The sequence below is a fragment of the Capronia epimyces genome, assembly GCF_000585565.1.
Source record: "Capronia epimyces CBS 606.96 chromosome Unknown aczIQ-supercont1.3, whole genome shotgun sequence".
In the NCBI taxonomy this organism is placed as follows: Eukaryota; Fungi; Ascomycota; class Eurotiomycetes; order Chaetothyriales; family Herpotrichiellaceae; genus Capronia; species Capronia epimyces.
In genome coordinates, this window is record NW_006912906.1 from 2,711,268 (window position 1) to 2,727,510 (window position 16,243).

The following is a 16,243-nucleotide window of genomic DNA, read 5'->3' on the forward strand; positions in this document are numbered from 1 at the left end:
ACACAGCGTCATGGGTTGTTTCACTGAGAAATGTTGGCAAGTGCACTGACTTGGTGCCACCTGTCCACTCTTTGCCCATTTCCCGAACATCATTGTTTTGGAGGCGTTCGTAAAACTTGGCGGATAAAAATCGGTGATCGTGGCCGAGGTGTTCTCTCAACGCGAGGCTCAAGTTCCTTATTGGGGTTTTGCCAAACGGTGGTGCTCAAGGCAGCGGCTGTATCATTTCTGGACGTGTCAGGAATAGTAGGGAAAGTTCTTTCGCTCGACTGATGTCGTCTTCTCCGTTGTCGAATACATACGATACCTGCCAGGCGGTCTGTACACGGCGCGTCCACATCGCTAGAGGAATACAGACAGGAGGCCCTAAACTGAATATTTCGTCCATCATTTCTCGGGCTTGACCGCAAGCAGCAGCAGCATACCAAAACAAGGTCAGGTGTGGAAACAACGTACAGATCGCCGTGAGAAAACGATCGCCGCTTCCTTCATTGTCGATGTCCAGAGCAGAAAATATTGCCATGTATTGTGCGCCCAAGATATTACAAGGCAATGAGGGATCGAACGATGCTTCAGAGAGGAAGGAATCCGTCCCTTCAATTACGGATCCCAGCATTAAAATCTGATCGATTCGGTCGAAGACTTCGTATGCAGCAGGAGGAACTGTCCCACCGGAGGTGGTTACTTCGAGGGCCGGGGTTGGAGTCCATGGCATCAAATTTGGAACAGGTCTTCGGAAAGTAGGTCGAGACAACACAGCGATCGCCATAGCCATGAAGAACTCAGGCCACAGGAGGTGCCGAGCACAAAAGCGTAGCAGGAGATCAAATACTTTGCTGAAATTCGCCGATCCCGGTTTAGTAGACAGACTATGATATTTGTTAGCGTCGCAAAGGAACATGGTGAAAATGGTGATGGTATACCGATGACTTTTGGTCCAACCTTCGCTTTTGATCATGAATGGAGAATAGTAAACTTGGTTCTCATGGGTGAAGTGGACTTGCCAGCTTTCATCTTTTATCATCTTCCAAAATGCTTCCTCAGAGCTCCAATTCGCTTGGTGCACAACTGCAGCCTCCTGTCCACTGGCCTGCACCAACTCAGGCCACCTACAAGATAATGCGTAGGACCAACCCAAGACTAACCGCCTCAAGTGCTTGAGTCGACAAGGTCTTTTGCGGAAGGAGCTTGTCATCAGCTCAATCTCATCGTTGGCTTCGGCAAACGTAGACCATGTCGAGGAGCCCAGTAACACATTGAACTCGATATCCTTTATTGGTTGAGAGCAATCTGGAGCATCAGTAGTCTGTAAACGCATCATGCCTGGAATGGTGAAATTGGCCTGGACTTGATCGACTTCGTGGTGTGGCGTTCTCCGATAGTAGCCGTCGAGCTTACCGACGCGGAGGGGAGGCACACCATCGACACATTCCAAAAACGATCGGATATGATAAGTATCACCGTCGCCCCAGATAAATTCCTGGGTCGAGGCTCTAACCCATCGATTCTTAACGGCGTTATACACAGATTCGTGCGTTGCCAGAGACGGACAAATGTCATCACCGAAAACACCTCCCGGATCTGGGTTTGATTCCACAGTCGAGAAGGAGTATTCGGACGCAGCCTCATCCCGTACCATGCTGGTTGCATCTGACATCAATGCAAAATCTTCTGGTTGTCTGAGCCACCTTGGATTGTTTCCTTCCCTGGTTTGGCATGCAGGTGAAGCAGTTCAAGGACCAGACACGGGCTGCAATGTGTGGCTTCGGAGTTTCAAAGAATTCCGTGAAGAGGACGAGCAGTGAGTCGTGCTGGCTTTCGTCGGGCGAGAAGGCTAGACTGGAAGCCCGACAGAGACCTCATACCTCAGGGCCTCTGGGGATGGCTGATGTGGACTAACATTCAGAATGCCGGTGGTCTGGTGAAGTGGTGACAAGTGACAACCACAAATCCATATTGGAATGAAGGTTCACCTAGTACATATGTAGGTAGAGTCGGTGAAGGAAGGGTTGCTTGCATTCATTGTCTGGCGTGCCAAGATTTCAAATGACCTAATTAGATGCGCTTAATCAGTGAGACTCTTCCTGGCCGTTCTCACTGGGCGTTCGTTTGGCTCTCTTGTTCATCCTCTGCCGTGTCGGTCCGGTAGAATCTGCCTCCTGCTAATTGTTACTACACACCTCATATTCGTTGCCGTAGTCGTGATCGTCCTCCTCCTCGTCCTCCTCCTCGAAATTGACTTCAAAGGTACAAAGGAGGTGGGAGGCGGAAAACTCCTAGAGAAGGGAAGGGATAAAAGTAATACAAAGTAACATCAATACAGCCTGAGACCGACTTGAATACTGGGCTAAACGTGGAACGGACAGTACGGCTACTAGTGTGCCAGCTCACCGTTCCACCCACCCCCTTTGGCGAGAAGGAAACATTGTCATACTATCTACGGATACACATCGTACCTCTAGAGGTATTGTCCAGCGGCTGGGACGCGCCCTATGATACTAATGCGCACGCCATGATGTGCGATGGGTGAACCAAACAGAACAGCCAGATCCGCGTCCGACAATCAAACACGCATAGGCATTGGAGCGTCATCTTCAGAACAGGACCGGCGATGCGCAAAGCACACTGATTCCAACCACCCACGACAAAACAGCGCCAAAGAACTCGGTTGTGATGGTAGAAATAGCCCCTGCGCCGTTCGTCGCCGATGCGGTTGCACTGCTCACTGCCCTTGAAACACTGGTGCTCGACCTTGCATTCGCGCTGGTGGCCGCATCGGTGCTCGACGCTGCTGCCGGACTCGCAGTAGAGCTGTAGCTTGAGGCGGGTGTGACCGTAACAACGCCTGTGGCGGTTCTCAGAATGGACTGCACAGCCGGTGCGGCGTTGCTGCTGTTGGAGTAGGAATTTGACTTATCCAGGCCAGTGGTGTATGTATAGTCGACCCCCGCGCAGTCCGCTCGCCACGAACCGAGACTGACTCCCTCATCGATGTAGAAGCATGTGCCGACGGTGATGAGAAGGCCGGCTAGCGAAGATGCCGACGGGTCGCAGTTGGAAGATAGGTAGGAGCGAACTAGACAGCAGACAAGAACAAACATCGTCAGAAAGTGATACCAGACGGCGGAAGTGATGAAAGTCCACAGCTGCACAGCACGGTAACCATTGAGATGCGAATATGTAGACAAATCCTTGCGGGATACACGTTCCACCAAACGTGTCCTCCTCGCTCGCGTCAAGCACATCCACCTGCCCATCGACATTTGTGGTCGGGAGACAGAAAAAGTAGAGAAAAAAAGGAGACTACTCACGTGAACAACCTTGGTCCATTTGATTCACGTAGAACGCTATCGTCCCATTGGACAGCTCATGGCAGGACGTGTCGGCTGTGAGAGCGTTGTAATCGGTGTATACCTCGAACGACGTCCCTGCATTGCAAGAGTTGTGTTCGAAGAAACTGAGTTGGGTCGTTGCATGCGCAAAGTGCGGCGCAAGTGTGACTGCGAGCGCGAGAACGGAAAGAAAGCGCATTCCCGAATTGACTCTTGTTGGAAAGCGGTGGGACTGAGCAGTTGTCATTTCCTAGCAGAGGAGAGTATGCAGTTGTTCCTCGTTCATCCAGTTATTGTCAGGTCCTAATGCAGTATGAAAACCAAATAGAGCCATGAGAAATGATCAGATTCATGTGCCGATGAGGTTCTCGTGTCCGGTGTATAACGTGCATACTGCTCGTTGTGGTGGTGTTGGAATCGCGCACAGACCGGGTGTTCGCAAATTGCAGAAGTCGCGACAGCCCACGCCATCAATTGGATTTGACTGGCTCTTGATGCGAGACCAATCTACCAGACTTGCCGACGTTTTGCGCGACATAGAATCGGTTCTTGCGATGAACCATGACATCTGCGCGATACCACTTGCAGCCTTGCATGACCCTATTTGGTAGTCCATTGCTTCGGCCTGTCACCCCTATAATCTCGGCTTCTCATCGTCGTCTGCGTGATGTTTTCCACATATCCAGAAAGTCAACCTTCTCCTTCGCCCCTAGACCAAGTCTCTTGACGCGTCCTAACCTAGCCAGCGCCTCCGCAACCTTGTCTAGAAACGCTCTCTCCTCCTTGGTGGTGGGACCTTCTACTTCTTCACTGCCAACAAGCGTATCTGCATCGCTGGCCACATTGTCGGTGGCTAACGTGTCGAAATGATTGGTGGCATACGATGAAGTCTTTGCAACGACTGGTTCTGAGGTCCTCTTCGATGTATTGTACACGGGTTCCGCAATACGTATGCGGATACAGTGTGTTGGCTTGCTGCATAGATTCCAAAGGAACGTGAAGTAGGCGTGTGGGATTGGTGTGGTGATATCAGGTGGTGTGTATCTCAGGCTCACTGGAAATACTTTGGTGCGCGGGGGCGCACTCAACAGGGAAGGACTCATAGGCAATATACCTCTCCCGTTAGATGTGGTGCATTCGGGGAAAACCACAACGATGCGGGTCGGATGTTTCTTCAGATAGGTTTTTAGGTCGATTAATTTTGCTCTCCCGGACGGATTCAGTTTCGGGTATGAAAAGGCCCGGCAAACGGCGGTGAAGAGTGAGATGGGTTCCACCAGTCTGCTATGAGGATAGCTTGCGACAAACAGCGGATCGAAGATGGCAGACAGATAGAGCGCATCGATGGGAGAAGCGCTGGAGGCCGCGATGATGGAGCCGGCTTGAGGAATACTGGTACTGTTCTTTGCCAAAGACCTGCAAATGTCAGCACATGCTGGATATGACCCGGCTTTTTCGTGCAGTTCCATACCCTCTTTTCACTCCGTCGATTCGTAGATCAACCCACCAGATACCTGGTAGGCCCAGTATGCACCATAACGAAGCTTTCCTTCCCAGAACTCCTATCGGCATCCATTGTAGGACGAGGAAGTATGAAAGGGCGAAAACCAGGAGGAGGGGCACCCGGCAGACGAAGAGAAAAATGTGGAAAGGTAGTTGGATTCCAGCCGGCTCGGTCGGGATAGGGAGGAAGGGAGCGATGCCAGAGCCTATATAACAGAGTCAGTCGACTGCACCCTGTTGCTTTGTGTTTGCTCTCGCACGGGTAGTTCTCACCTTTGTCACGAAACTGCGAGAACTTCTCCATGTCGAGCAGTCTCTGTACCGCAGGGCAAGCGCATAAGCAGAACGGCAAGGTCAGGATCGGGCGAGTCGAGGTGAAAAGGAACAAAACATGCTAAGGGCTGATATGCGTAAGAGAGCGAGAGGTCATTTGTTCAGACACCGAACTGGACAAGAGCGACAGGTTCAGGCGGAGGGCCGGTACATGTACGGATAGAGACGTTGGGTACCTGACTGGAGTTGGAGAAAAGGCCCGGGTAAGAATGGTCGAGTCGAGCATCCACTTCCACTCTCGGCGAGGACAACGGTGGATAGCGTCAGGCATGCCAGCCGGCGATGGAGTTGGGATGCTGAAGCTGAAGTTGGTGTTGGATCCTTTTTCTCTTTCACATGCAGAGATGCAAAATGTCACACGTTCATTCGTCTCAATGAACTGGACTGCCGGCGCCGGCGTCCGCTTCCGCTCGGCATTGTCAAGAGGGCTTAGGCTCCATCTCTTTGATAACGCACTGTACTTGGGTTTCTTTTCCTCTGCAGGCATCTCCTGATCCCTGTGGGTCGGCGACCAGGCATATGCGAGCGACAGTATCGCTTGTTGGGTCCTAGCCGCAGCGAACAGAAAACATGTGCCCGTCTTCCAGAATCTGACGCGCTGCCCTGATTCGTTCTTGCGAGATACACGAGATACACGAGATACATGAGACGCCGAGATCCTACATGCGCTATACAGCTAAAGATCAGTATCAATCAGCCTTTCTTTCAAGTCCTCGGCCACATCTATCGTGTATCCTCTGTCTCGGCGTAGGAGCCTTGCCTGGTGGAGGGTGAAGAATCATGTTTGTCTTTATCACTTATAACTTCACATCAGGTTATCGCTGCTCTTCCTGCTCCTCGCCCCCCTTCACTCCTCTCACAAGTTGAATACTCTGGTGTGAATATGGAGGCGAAGGCTCGAAGCAGTCACGGTGTGTTGCTCCGCTAGGAGCTTCACTTCACTGAACAACAAGGCTACACGGAGGTAGGATGCTACAACTGCCCGAGTATAAATCATGGCACAGGGTAAGATGCTATTTCATTTCCTCCAAAGCGAAAGCCTACTGGATTCAATACCGACTCCATGATGCCTTCCTCGTCTTCTCGACCTCGACACTGTCGGAAGGAGTCAGATCAGCCCGGCTCGATCTCCCACTTCTACACGAGAGCATACCTATCTGGTTTCCGACAAACAACAGCGACACCTGCGACAATGGCTCAGCCCCCTGAAGATACGAGAAGCCTCAAGGATAAAATCGACCGGATTCACAATGAGTCACAGATGGCACACCCTTTCGAAGATACCAGAAATTTGAAGGATAGAATCGAACGGATTCACAACGAGTCACAAAACATTCCACCGAAAAACAAAGACGAACCACAGAAGGCTAGCTCGGACATGCCACCTATCCCGTTGAGATCACGCACCAACAAGGAATTTGCAGCATGGGCTGAATATCTGGGCGAGGAGAAAGACGTCGAGTTCATCGAATGGAAGAAGAGAATGGTGGGTGAAGGCCAGACGCAATTTGCACCGTCGGAGGCCAGCGGGAAACGGGACGGACAGGGAGAGAACAAGAACAAGAAATAGTCTGCGAAAGATGCAGCACGACGATAGAGACCATGCTCGGTGTGCTGGGCGAGTCAACGATGTGTACAACTACCGAACATGATTAGAAGAAAGCAGACTGCCTGTGTTAGACGATGCAGACTTCGATATGGCAATCCTTATGGAAGTCTCCCTTTGATTGCATCCAAAGCCCCTTGATTCTTTACCGCTTAAGGCCCAGCTGATGGTCAAACATGATTCTTGACCGTGACAACGCTTCCCACCAGAGCACCTTGCCTTAGCCAACACTGACTTGCTTCCTTCCTCATGTTTGAACGCTCCCTGCCAGATAGGCAGAGTCAACATAACTCCAACCATCCACTCGGGCCAAGAACTCTAACTTCCGTTCCGTCAGCCACATTGGCCTCGTCGCAGCTTCGTACGGTTCATAATAGGGCTTTTTAAGCTGGTGCTCGAGGAACGTTTTCTTGTCCATGGCCCAGACTTCCACGAAATGAAATGTCCCCGGTTCGCTGGGCGAGTGGGAGATGTCGAAGTACAGGCACTCGGGTTCGCGACAAACTGCTTCCCAACAAGGACGCAGGGCGGCAAGGAAAGGCTCGATGTTGCTAGGATCGACGCGAATGGTGACATATAGAGTCGTCTGGGTGGTCTTGAAGGGAGACGCCATTTGATCTGGCTCGGTCTGGACGGTGAGGTTCGATTGGTGGTGTCCTCGCAGATTGATGCGTCTGAATGGAAGACTTGATGGTCGTGCCTTTGAGCAATATCACGGAGCTACAGTCCCTACCATCTGGTTCTTGTTCTTGTTCTTGTATTTGTACCAGGAGGGCCGCGGTCATTCATTGTGGTGCCGGACCCAGTTCAGCAATCTCGCCGCGTGGTCTGTGTGGCACGAGGGCTTGAGGTCCCCTACAACGCCTACAACCTGCTTTGTCAAATACGCGCTCGTATGTGAGAAGGATAAGGTAGGAGGGGCTGAGTTTGATATGGTCGTGATGACGAGGGGAGCATGGTTGGTAAGCGTCGACGCCGAGAGTGGGTTCGCACCATTGAGATAGAGAAATGTATCTTCAGCGGCCCTGTGTGGTCGGGTTACTTTGCAGACCCATTCTATCAGGACCGAGTATACACTATTACCCAACAGTTCAAGTTTCACCGACCACGGAGTTGCCCACACGTCAATACCGAACACTAAATACTACGTATACACCAAACACCAAACACCAAACACCAAATCCCACCTTCCTCTCCTTCACCATCTCGCCAGGTAGATCTCGCTGCTGGCCTGCAGAGGAGCCATTGAAGCATTGGAAAGTCGAAGAGAGAGACAGAGAGAGACAACGTGGTCCCCTCCGCCCTCCGCCATGGCAGTGGACGCATTCGATGTGGCCGCCATTCGGGCGCAGTTCCCGGCCCTGGCGCAGAAGCAGGTCTTCATGGACAATGCTGGAGGTGCACAGGTCTTGAAGTCAGTCATCACCTCCATGTCCGAGTATCTGGCCAGCAACAACGTCCAACTCGGTGCCTCTTATCCCATCTCCCAGGCGTCCACGGGCAAGTTCGATGCAGGCTATGCTGCGGGAGCCAGGTACATCAATGCCTCACCAGCAGAAGTGGTCTTTGGCGCGTCGACCACGCAGCTGTTTCGAAACCTGTCGATTGCTCTGAAGATTGAGCCAGGCTCCGAGATTGTGCTGTCGACTCTCGATCATGAAGCCAATATTGCTCCCTGGGTGCAGTTGGCCGAATGGAAAGGACTGGTCGTCAAGTGGTGGATTCCCACCAAGAACACGGATTCCAATCCGAGACTAGAGCCCGAAGACTTGAAGGCGCTGTTGTCGTCTAGGACACGGCTGGTCTGTTGTACACATACCTCGAACATTCTGGGCACCACCACGGACGTTGCGGCATTGTCCAAAGTGATCCACGACACCAACCCCAACACTCTGTTCTGCGTCGACGCCGTGGCATACGCTCCCCATGCGCCTATCGACGTCAAGGCGTTCGGGGTGGATTTCTACTCCTTCTCCTGGTACAAAGTATACGGCCCTCATGTGTCAATGTTGTACGCCAGCAAGAAGGCACAAGAACAGCTTCAAAGCCTAGGCCACTTTTTCAAGTCGCGAAACACTTTGGAAGAACTGCTGGGCTTGGCTGGCGGCAATTATGAATGCATCCAATCCATCCCAGAGGTAGTGGCATATATCAACCAAGTGGGCTGGGAAGCAGTGGGAGTGCAAGAAGAGAAGCTTCAAGAGGTGTTGCTGTCTTACCTCCGATCAAAACCGGATCAGATCAAAATCTACGGTGAACCTTCCTCGAACAGGCATCTGCGGCATCCCGTCATCAGCTTCAGAGTTAAAGGCCAGAGCTCCCTCGGAGTCATCAATGGAATAGAGGCCAGGGCCCCCTACGGCTGCCGAAGCGGCCATTTCTACAGCAAGCGTCTCTTGGAGAGAGTCCTTGGTGTTCAAGATTCCGATGACGGGGTAGTGCGAGTCTCTCTACTGCACTATAACACAGTGGAAGAAGTCGAGGGCCTCGTCAAGGTGTTGGACGAAGTTATCAAGGAAGGGGCAGGCAAAGATGTGCAGGATTCCGGAAGGAAAAGCATTGCTAAACTGTAAAGGCACTCTGTAGGAGGTCTCAACGTCGCCGTGTGGTGCGAAACAAAAGTTGAGACATTCTGGTTGGACTGTTCAGCGTCAGCCACCTTGCCGCTCAGATCCCCATCAGCCTGCTACTATTAAATAGCTAAATAGTGGTAGATTTGGCTTTGAATAACACTTGTAGAGCCCTCCCCAGGTTGATGTTACCAGCGCGATGTGATTAGTCATTCTTGAATCAGCTTCAGGAGGATCACATGACGCGGTATGCTGCACTTTGCCTAATTGAGTAACATGTTTTGGTTTTGGCTGCGGCGATGATTGTGATTGTGCCTTCCATCGCATCTGAGTACCTAGGTATCTCCTACAATTCACTCTGACCTCTACATATCATAGGCGACCTGGCGTGGCCGTTCTATGGCCTTCGACTCACTAAGCAGCCAGTTAATCTCAACCCCCAATCTGTCTCTTTCTTCAACATGGCCGACACCGAGAATGTATGAGAATGAGGGATGGCCCATCAACGTCTCATGGATGCTAACATGGCTTCACAGTTTGTTTCTCAGCTGCCACAGCCAACGCGGCACACCTATACATCTCCACAGAAACAGTTAGCAGAATTGAGTGCCTCAGCACATAACTCACGCAATGCCATGCCACCGCCCACCTTCCTTGGGCATAAACGGCAAGGCTCGAACTGTTTGTGTCTGGCCCCACGAAGAGATGGAGGAGACTGACCCTTGAGGTAGTACCTGAGCCTGATTACAAGAGAAAAACTCTGGCCCAACGGGCCGGAGAAACCATCAAAAGCATTCCCGCCGCCCCGAGGCCCAATGTCCCCGTGCATAACACAGTCATGTCAGCAACACACTCGCGCAATCCCTCTTCCTTTTCTCAGTCCCACCGCAGCAATTCTCAACATTCAAGGAGCGCCTCGACTTCTACAACAGTGTCGGCGTTCTCAGCCAGCGTCGGCAGTGGAATTCGCCCACCGAGTGTCCACGCGTCTTCGACCCTCGCTCGACCGAAGTCGTCTCTGGCGAAACAAAGAGCAACGAGAGGGGCCGACACGAGGCCTGCTACATCTTTAGGAACGCGTGGAGGAAGTCAGGATGGTCCCAATAAACGTATGGTTTCAGTCTCCAAGTTCCCTTTGCCCTTTGGTGCCCGTGTCCCGGTCAATGGATCTGCGTGCATACAAAAGAGACTGCCTCGAAGTTTCTCCAACAACAAGGCCCTTGGATTGCCCTTGCGGCCACTGCTGCCCAGGAGAGATGCGTTGTCGACCTCGACGATCACGGCGGACCTGGCAGATCTTTCATTGTGCCCGGAGACCCCAAAGTCCACGCATCCAGGCAGTCCTTCGAGGATTCCTCGACCATCTCCGCGCACTCCCCCAGCGCCGGAGAAGCCTTCATTCACCCCCCTGCCCTTTCCCAAAATTTCTGCCACGTCTCCCCTCAAACCCAAAAAGGAAGTCTTTCTGACAAAATATTCTGATTTAGAAGCCTGGGATCCCGAGGAACAATATGGCAATATGGAGAGAATGTATGAGGACGTGTGCAGGCATTACAAGGAAGCCATGGAAGACAACGTGGAAGCGAAGGAGATCAACAATACTTACAAATCGACCGTAGCAAATCTCGAACTCGAACGGAAAGAGTTGACGGAATCAATGATAGCCCTGAGATGCGAATTGGAAACAACCAAATACCGACTCGAAGCTGCTGAACGGACCAATCACGAACTCAAGCGGGATAATGAGGAAGAAGTCGAAGATCTCAAACGTGAACATCGAATAGATTGCGAGAGCATCCGACAATCGCATCGAAGCGATCTAGACCGTCTCAAAGCCGACCACAGGGAAGAGATAAGGGAGTTGAAGAGAAGACTCGAAGATGAACTGGAAGGTGAACGAAGCCAACGACTACAAGCCTTGGCTCAGGTTTCCACCCAGGGTGCTCTTGAAAAGCAACGGCACGAGATGGACCTCCAGTCGAAAGACCAGGAAATCAGGACCATTGGCATGGAAGTTGAACGACTCAAAGCAGACCTCGAAAGAGAAAAGTCGCTCAACGACGAACTTCGTCAGAGCCTAGCCTCGGCTGGTACCAATGCAACTGCCATGGAGAACTCACGACAAGCCTTACAAGCGAAGATCGAATACCTCGAGTCAGACAACAAGTCTCAGTCCGAAGCATATGCAGCTATGGAGAGGAGAATGAATGAAGCTCTTGAGAAAGCAACGGAGTGCGAAGAGAAATTGAGGAAGGAGGAAATGCATCGGCGAAAGCTACACAATCAAGTACAAGAGTTGAAAGGCAACATCCGAGTCTTCTGTCGTGTCCGGCCGACAATCGATAGCGACCAGACGGAAGAAACGGCCAAAATCACAATTCCCGATTCCGAGGAGGAAACCAAAGACATCGAAGTCAAAGGTCCCGACGAAACCAACAGTCTCGGGAAGATCACGACGAAAACGCACCAATTCTCCTTTGACCGGGTCTTTGATCCATCAAGCGACAATGCGGAAATCTTCGAGGAGATCAGTCAACTTATTCAATCCGCGCTGGATGGCTACAATGTGTGTATTTTCGCGTATGGCCAGACCGGATCGGGCAAGACATTCACAATGTCATCCGATGATGGAATGATTCCACGAGCTCTGCGGCAGATTTATAGCACCAGCAAGGAGCTCGAGAGCAGAGGGTGGACATACACGATGGAAGGCAGTTTCGTCGAGGTATATAATGAAGAACTGCGGGACCTGCTCGGAAAGGACGGAGACAACTGCCCTAAAAAGCATGAGATTCGGCACGACATGACGACCTGCGAGACAACCATCACCGACGTCACCACGCTCAACCTCGACAGTCAGGACCAAGTCGAAGGCATCCTGGCGCAGGCAATGGCAAGGCGGTCGGTGGCCGCAACGAAAGCCAACGAACGAAGCAGTCGTAGCCATTCCGTCTTCATCCTCAAGCTGGCCGGCTATAATTCCATTACGGGCAAAAAGAGCAAAGGCACGCTGAACCTGGTGGACCTGGCAGGCTCAGAACGTCTGTCGCATTCCAAGGTCGAAGGCGCCCGGCTCAAAGAGACCCAAAACATCAACAAGTCCTTGTCGTGTCTGGGCGACGTGATAGGTGCGCTCGGCCAACAACAGGCAACAGGCGGCGTTGGGGGCTTGAATCCGAGGGAAAGCGTCAACGGGACAAACGGATCTGGAGGAGGTGCCGGAGGCCACATTCCCTATCGCAACAGCAAGCTCACGTATCTGTTGCAGTTCAGCCTCGGAGGGAACAGCAAGACGCTGATGTTTGTGATGGTCGCGCCGGAAAAGAAGTGCCTGGCGGAAACGATCACCAGTCTCAAGTTTGCAGACAAAGTGAGCAGGACCAGGATAGGCGTTGCAAGGAAGACGAGTGGCAGGTGAAAATCAAATGGAGGGTTCGCAAAAAGGGGGCGAGATGGACGATGGGCGTCTCCGCGACCGTCTCTTGACTGGCAGGGTCAGATGGAACTACCCCTCGGCCGCCGTGTGGTGGCTTGATTTGGATTGTGGTTTGGATTGATTTTGCTTGTTGGAACATCAATACTGTAACCGGCGCGTTTGGTGCTCGTCTTTAGCGGGCGTGGGCGTGGGCCTTTGTTTGGGGGGCCGGGATGCATTTACCTCTTCACGAAATGAAATGAAATGAATTGAAACAAACCATGACCATGACCATGACCTTGACCTTGCTTGATATCGACCATTGTTTGGGCATGGAGCTGTGGGCTCTAAACTTGAGGGCTGGAGAGAAGCCGATGTAGGAGGACAGGCCCCGATCACGCACGGGGTTTGGAGGCGGAGAAGGAGGAGGAGGATATTCCCGAGACGATGTTGCTGTGCCACAGTAACTAGCTACAGCAGCTTCTAGGAGATCAGACTCTATAACAGATTGGTCCGGATTGAATCATCCCTCGGCCTGGATCTCGTAGCTGTTGGACTTGTGCTTGGGTTCGAATCGGAAGTCTGGATGAGCGGGGCCTAGGAACATTTCACTGTTGGCGGTTAGACAGTCCCGTGTTAGTACTATTAGGTGGATGCAGTTTTTTAAGGATACGAGAATGGACAGGAGCAGACTTGCCTGATCTTGATCCAGTCCTTGTAGTTGTCGCTGGCCATCAAGGTTTCGAGGTCGTCGCGGCCCCGGTAGCGCGGCGGGCGGTCTTGGATGTTGGGCGGCAGATACTCGAGCAGACCGACGGGGACGTAGCGACAGGCGAAGCTGAGCCATTCCAGCAAGAAGCGGCGGGTCTGGCCGACGCCGACCTCGTCGCTGCCCCAGGCCTCCAAGCCATACCGGCAGAACTGCTCGATCAGGCGCAGCCGCTCGGCCGACGACTTGTCCAGGTACTGGCCGGCGGCGATCTCCTCGAACAACCACGGCTTGATCAGGGCGCCGCGGGCGGCCATGACGCCGTCGACGCCAGCGTGGTCGATATGGTCGTAGTAGTGCTCGTGCGAGAGGACATCGCCGTTGCCGATAAACCAGACCTTGCCGGTCCTCGACCCTCGGTGGCCGTTGGCCTGGTCTCGCTCGTCGACCTCGCGCACCGTGTCGGTCAGCGCATCGGCCTTCTCGCCCAGCTTCTTGATCAGGCTCGCCGTCTGCGCGATATACTCCCAGTCGGCGGACCGCGTGTACCTCTGCTGGCGGGTGCGGCCGTGCAGAGTGATGGCCGCGACGCCGCACGTCTCGCCTCGGCTCTGCCCTCCGCCCAGGACGAGCCGTTCCACCAGCTTTTGCGCCGTGGGCTGCCTGTCGCGCGTGCCGGTTCGGATCTTGACGCTGACGGGGGTCTCGCCCGAGACGACGTTCATGCCCCAAAGCATCTTCTCCAACTTGTTCGGCTGGTCCATTAGCGCCGACCCGGCCCCTTCTCGAAACACGAGGTCGATCGGGCACCCGACGTTGAGGTCCACCACTCGTAGGCCTTTGGGCAATAGCGACGTCAACACCTCGGTCGCCTTGATCGCCACCCACGGCTTATTGGCGGCAATTTGGGCCCCGAACCGAAGATCCTGGCTTTGGTCGTAGTCATACACGATGTTTGGCGTCCCCTTGGCCGTGAACGTCGGCGGCTGCACTTCCGACTCGTGTGCTTTGATCAGCGCCCACTCGGATTTCTGGCCCTGCAATAATGGCATCGACATGGCCATTTCCGAGTAGGTGAATGTCGCCCCCATGGAAGAACACAGCCGTCGGAAAGGTAGGTTGCCTTGGGTGGTTAAAGGAGCGAGAATAGGAGTCTCGGCCCCGAAGTAGAGACGGCGCTTTTCTGATGGCCGCAGGGGCGGATCGTGGAAGGCAGCTCTCGAGTCGGCCTGGTCCCGTCCATTCGTCCCGTCACCCTCGCCAACTGGCTCCGGCGACGATGAGTTGCGCACAGCTCCATTGCCACGACGACCTTGGTCGGCCGGATTCTGGGCCTGCGAATCCAGCGATTTGAGGCACGCATCTGCTTTGGGGGTGGCGATTTTCTTCTTGGTCAAGCTCATCCGTTGCTGGGCCGTGATGACATTCGCGACGCCAGCCTCTTCGCCCTCGCACGAGGTCTGACTGTACTTTTCAATCCGCTCGGCATCTTCAATCAAGACGAGTTCTCGACGCCCATCGTCGCGCTCAACCTCCTTGGAATGAGAACCGACAAAGCGACATTTCCACCCAGCAGGACACCTTCCTTTGGTTTCCCACACAGGACACAGGCCATTGAAGGTGGTCAGGTCTTCGCGCTTGTGCTGTTTCAGGTATTTGCGCAAATCATGCTCAAAGCGGCATTTCTCCCCGTACGGACAAGGGTCTGGAGAGAACTCGGGTCGTTGTGTGAGGGTCGAACATAAGCCGACTTCGTCTCGGGAACGACCATACTCCCGGGCTTTATTCTGCCCCTTGTTCTTCTCCCGGCGTTTGCCTTTGGAGTTGCTGCCGACAGCTTGTCTGTCCTTGTGGTGGGATGCTTCGGCAGCATCATCGTCAGCCTCGTCTTGAGCAGGTCTCGGCTCGACCAGGTCGTCAAATCGGACCAGGAATTCCGGCTTGATCGCAGCAGTTCCTTTCCGGCGCTTGTCCTCTCTCACTTCAGCCGATGGGCCAGAGGGGCTCAGCTCATCGACTTTGCGCTTGACCGGGCTTGTTGGAGCGGCCGATGGTTCAGCGTCTGTAGTGGTAGGTGCAACACTGTTTGAAATGTGGCCCAGGGCTGGTCCAGGCTGGCTGGTAGAGTTTTCGGCCATGGCGTGAGACAGCCGGAGTAGTCGATGGTCAGCCGGCCTACAAGTCTAACTCATAACTCTTCAATATCAAAATCAAATGCTTCAAAGACTGCCACCAGTCGCAAGACTCCTCTCTTCATGTTGCCTTTGCCAGTGTGGGAATGGTCTGGCTGCCAAGCCTGAGGCCTGTCTCGGGAATCCTTCCTTGATTGAATGAGGTGGTAAAGCTAACCCGAAATAGCATATCACTAATAACTAATAGTACTAGAGACTTTTAGTAACTAGGCAACCGCAAAGCCTTTGAGAGTATTAATAGTACGGATACAGAGCACCGAGTACACGACACGTCCACATCTGGGGGGCGCATTACTCTATCGATATCATTGTTGAGACGGCAGGCGACACAGTGACAGGCTTGCTCTTGCTCTTCAACTACAAAGGATGGTCTTTCTTTAGCCTGATGGCTGTCAAAAACCCATGTTGATGGGCAATATTGATATCAGAATGGCGGTTGCCTGATGCACTGCCCACTCTTCAGAGTCTATCCTCGTGGAGTGGCCCCAGACACCCGTTGATTGGACACTGGGCACTGCCTCCCGGCAGGATTCAGGCGCGACGCTCGATACAGAGTAGAGGGTTGGGTTTGGGGGCCACTACT

The 16,243-nt window shown here is 53.1% G+C and overlaps 9 protein-coding genes across 9 annotated transcripts; 3 read left to right on the forward strand and 6 right to left on the reverse strand.

Annotated features, from left to right (window-relative positions):
• Positions 1 to 205: 205 nt before the first annotated feature.
• Positions 206 to 1,639, reverse strand: A1O3_04254 (uncharacterized protein; the record flags this gene model as incomplete). Its single annotated transcript, XM_007734384.1, has 1 exon — positions 206 to 1,639. One exon carries the CDS (start codon positions 1,637 to 1,639, stop codon positions 206 to 208), a length of 1,434 nt encoding a protein of 477 aa, XP_007732574.1.
• A 1,132-nt stretch (positions 1,640 to 2,771) lies between these two features.
• Positions 2,772 to 3,083, reverse strand: A1O3_04255 (uncharacterized protein; the record flags this gene model as incomplete). Its single annotated transcript, XM_007734385.1, has 1 exon — positions 2,772 to 3,083. A coding segment is annotated over one exon (312 nt), but the record flags the coding sequence as incomplete, so codon positions are not given.
• A 229-nt stretch (positions 3,084 to 3,312) lies between these two features.
• Positions 3,313 to 3,531, reverse strand: A1O3_04256 (uncharacterized protein; the record flags this gene model as incomplete). Its single annotated transcript, XM_007734386.1, has 1 exon — positions 3,313 to 3,531. A coding segment is annotated over one exon (219 nt), but the record flags the coding sequence as incomplete, so codon positions are not given.
• Positions 3,532 to 3,982: 451 nt separating this feature from the next.
• On the reverse strand, positions 3,983 to 5,139 carry A1O3_04257 (uncharacterized protein; the record flags this gene model as incomplete). Its single annotated transcript, XM_007734387.1, has 3 exons — positions 3,983 to 4,748; positions 4,804 to 5,041; positions 5,109 to 5,139. The coding sequence occupies 3 exons, from the start codon at positions 5,137 to 5,139 to the stop codon at positions 3,983 to 3,985; spliced, it is 1,035 nt and encodes a 344-aa protein (XP_007732577.1).
• A 1,221-nt stretch (positions 5,140 to 6,360) lies between these two features.
• A1O3_04258 (uncharacterized protein) lies at positions 6,361 to 6,738 on the forward strand (the record flags this gene model as incomplete). The annotated part of the gene is made up of 1 exon (XM_007734388.1): positions 6,361 to 6,738. One exon carries the CDS (start codon positions 6,361 to 6,363, stop codon positions 6,736 to 6,738), a length of 378 nt encoding a protein of 125 aa, XP_007732578.1.
• A 283-nt stretch (positions 6,739 to 7,021) lies between these two features.
• A1O3_04259 (uncharacterized protein) lies at positions 7,022 to 7,387 on the reverse strand (the record flags this gene model as incomplete). The annotated part of the gene is made up of 1 exon (XM_007734389.1): positions 7,022 to 7,387. The coding sequence occupies one exon, from the start codon at positions 7,385 to 7,387 to the stop codon at positions 7,022 to 7,024; it is 366 nt and encodes a 121-aa protein (XP_007732579.1).
• Positions 7,388 to 8,084: 697 nt separating this feature from the next.
• Positions 8,085 to 9,347, forward strand: A1O3_04260 (uncharacterized protein; the record flags this gene model as incomplete). The annotated part of the gene is made up of 1 exon (XM_007734390.1): positions 8,085 to 9,347. The coding sequence occupies one exon, from the start codon at positions 8,085 to 8,087 to the stop codon at positions 9,345 to 9,347; it is 1,263 nt and encodes a 420-aa protein (XP_007732580.1).
• An 835-nt stretch (positions 9,348 to 10,182) lies between these two features.
• On the forward strand, positions 10,183 to 12,762 carry A1O3_04261 (kinesin family member C1; the record flags this gene model as incomplete). The annotated part of the gene is made up of 1 exon (XM_007734391.1): positions 10,183 to 12,762. The coding sequence occupies one exon, from the start codon at positions 10,183 to 10,185 to the stop codon at positions 12,760 to 12,762; it is 2,580 nt and encodes an 859-aa protein (XP_007732581.1).
• A 520-nt stretch (positions 12,763 to 13,282) lies between these two features.
• A1O3_04262 (tRNA-dihydrouridine synthase 3) lies at positions 13,283 to 15,606 on the reverse strand (the record flags this gene model as incomplete). Its single annotated transcript, XM_007734392.1, has 2 exons — positions 13,283 to 13,370; positions 13,433 to 15,606. The coding sequence occupies 2 exons, from the start codon at positions 15,604 to 15,606 to the stop codon at positions 13,283 to 13,285; spliced, it is 2,262 nt and encodes a 753-aa protein (XP_007732582.1).
• Positions 15,607 to 16,243: the final 637 nt, after the last annotated feature.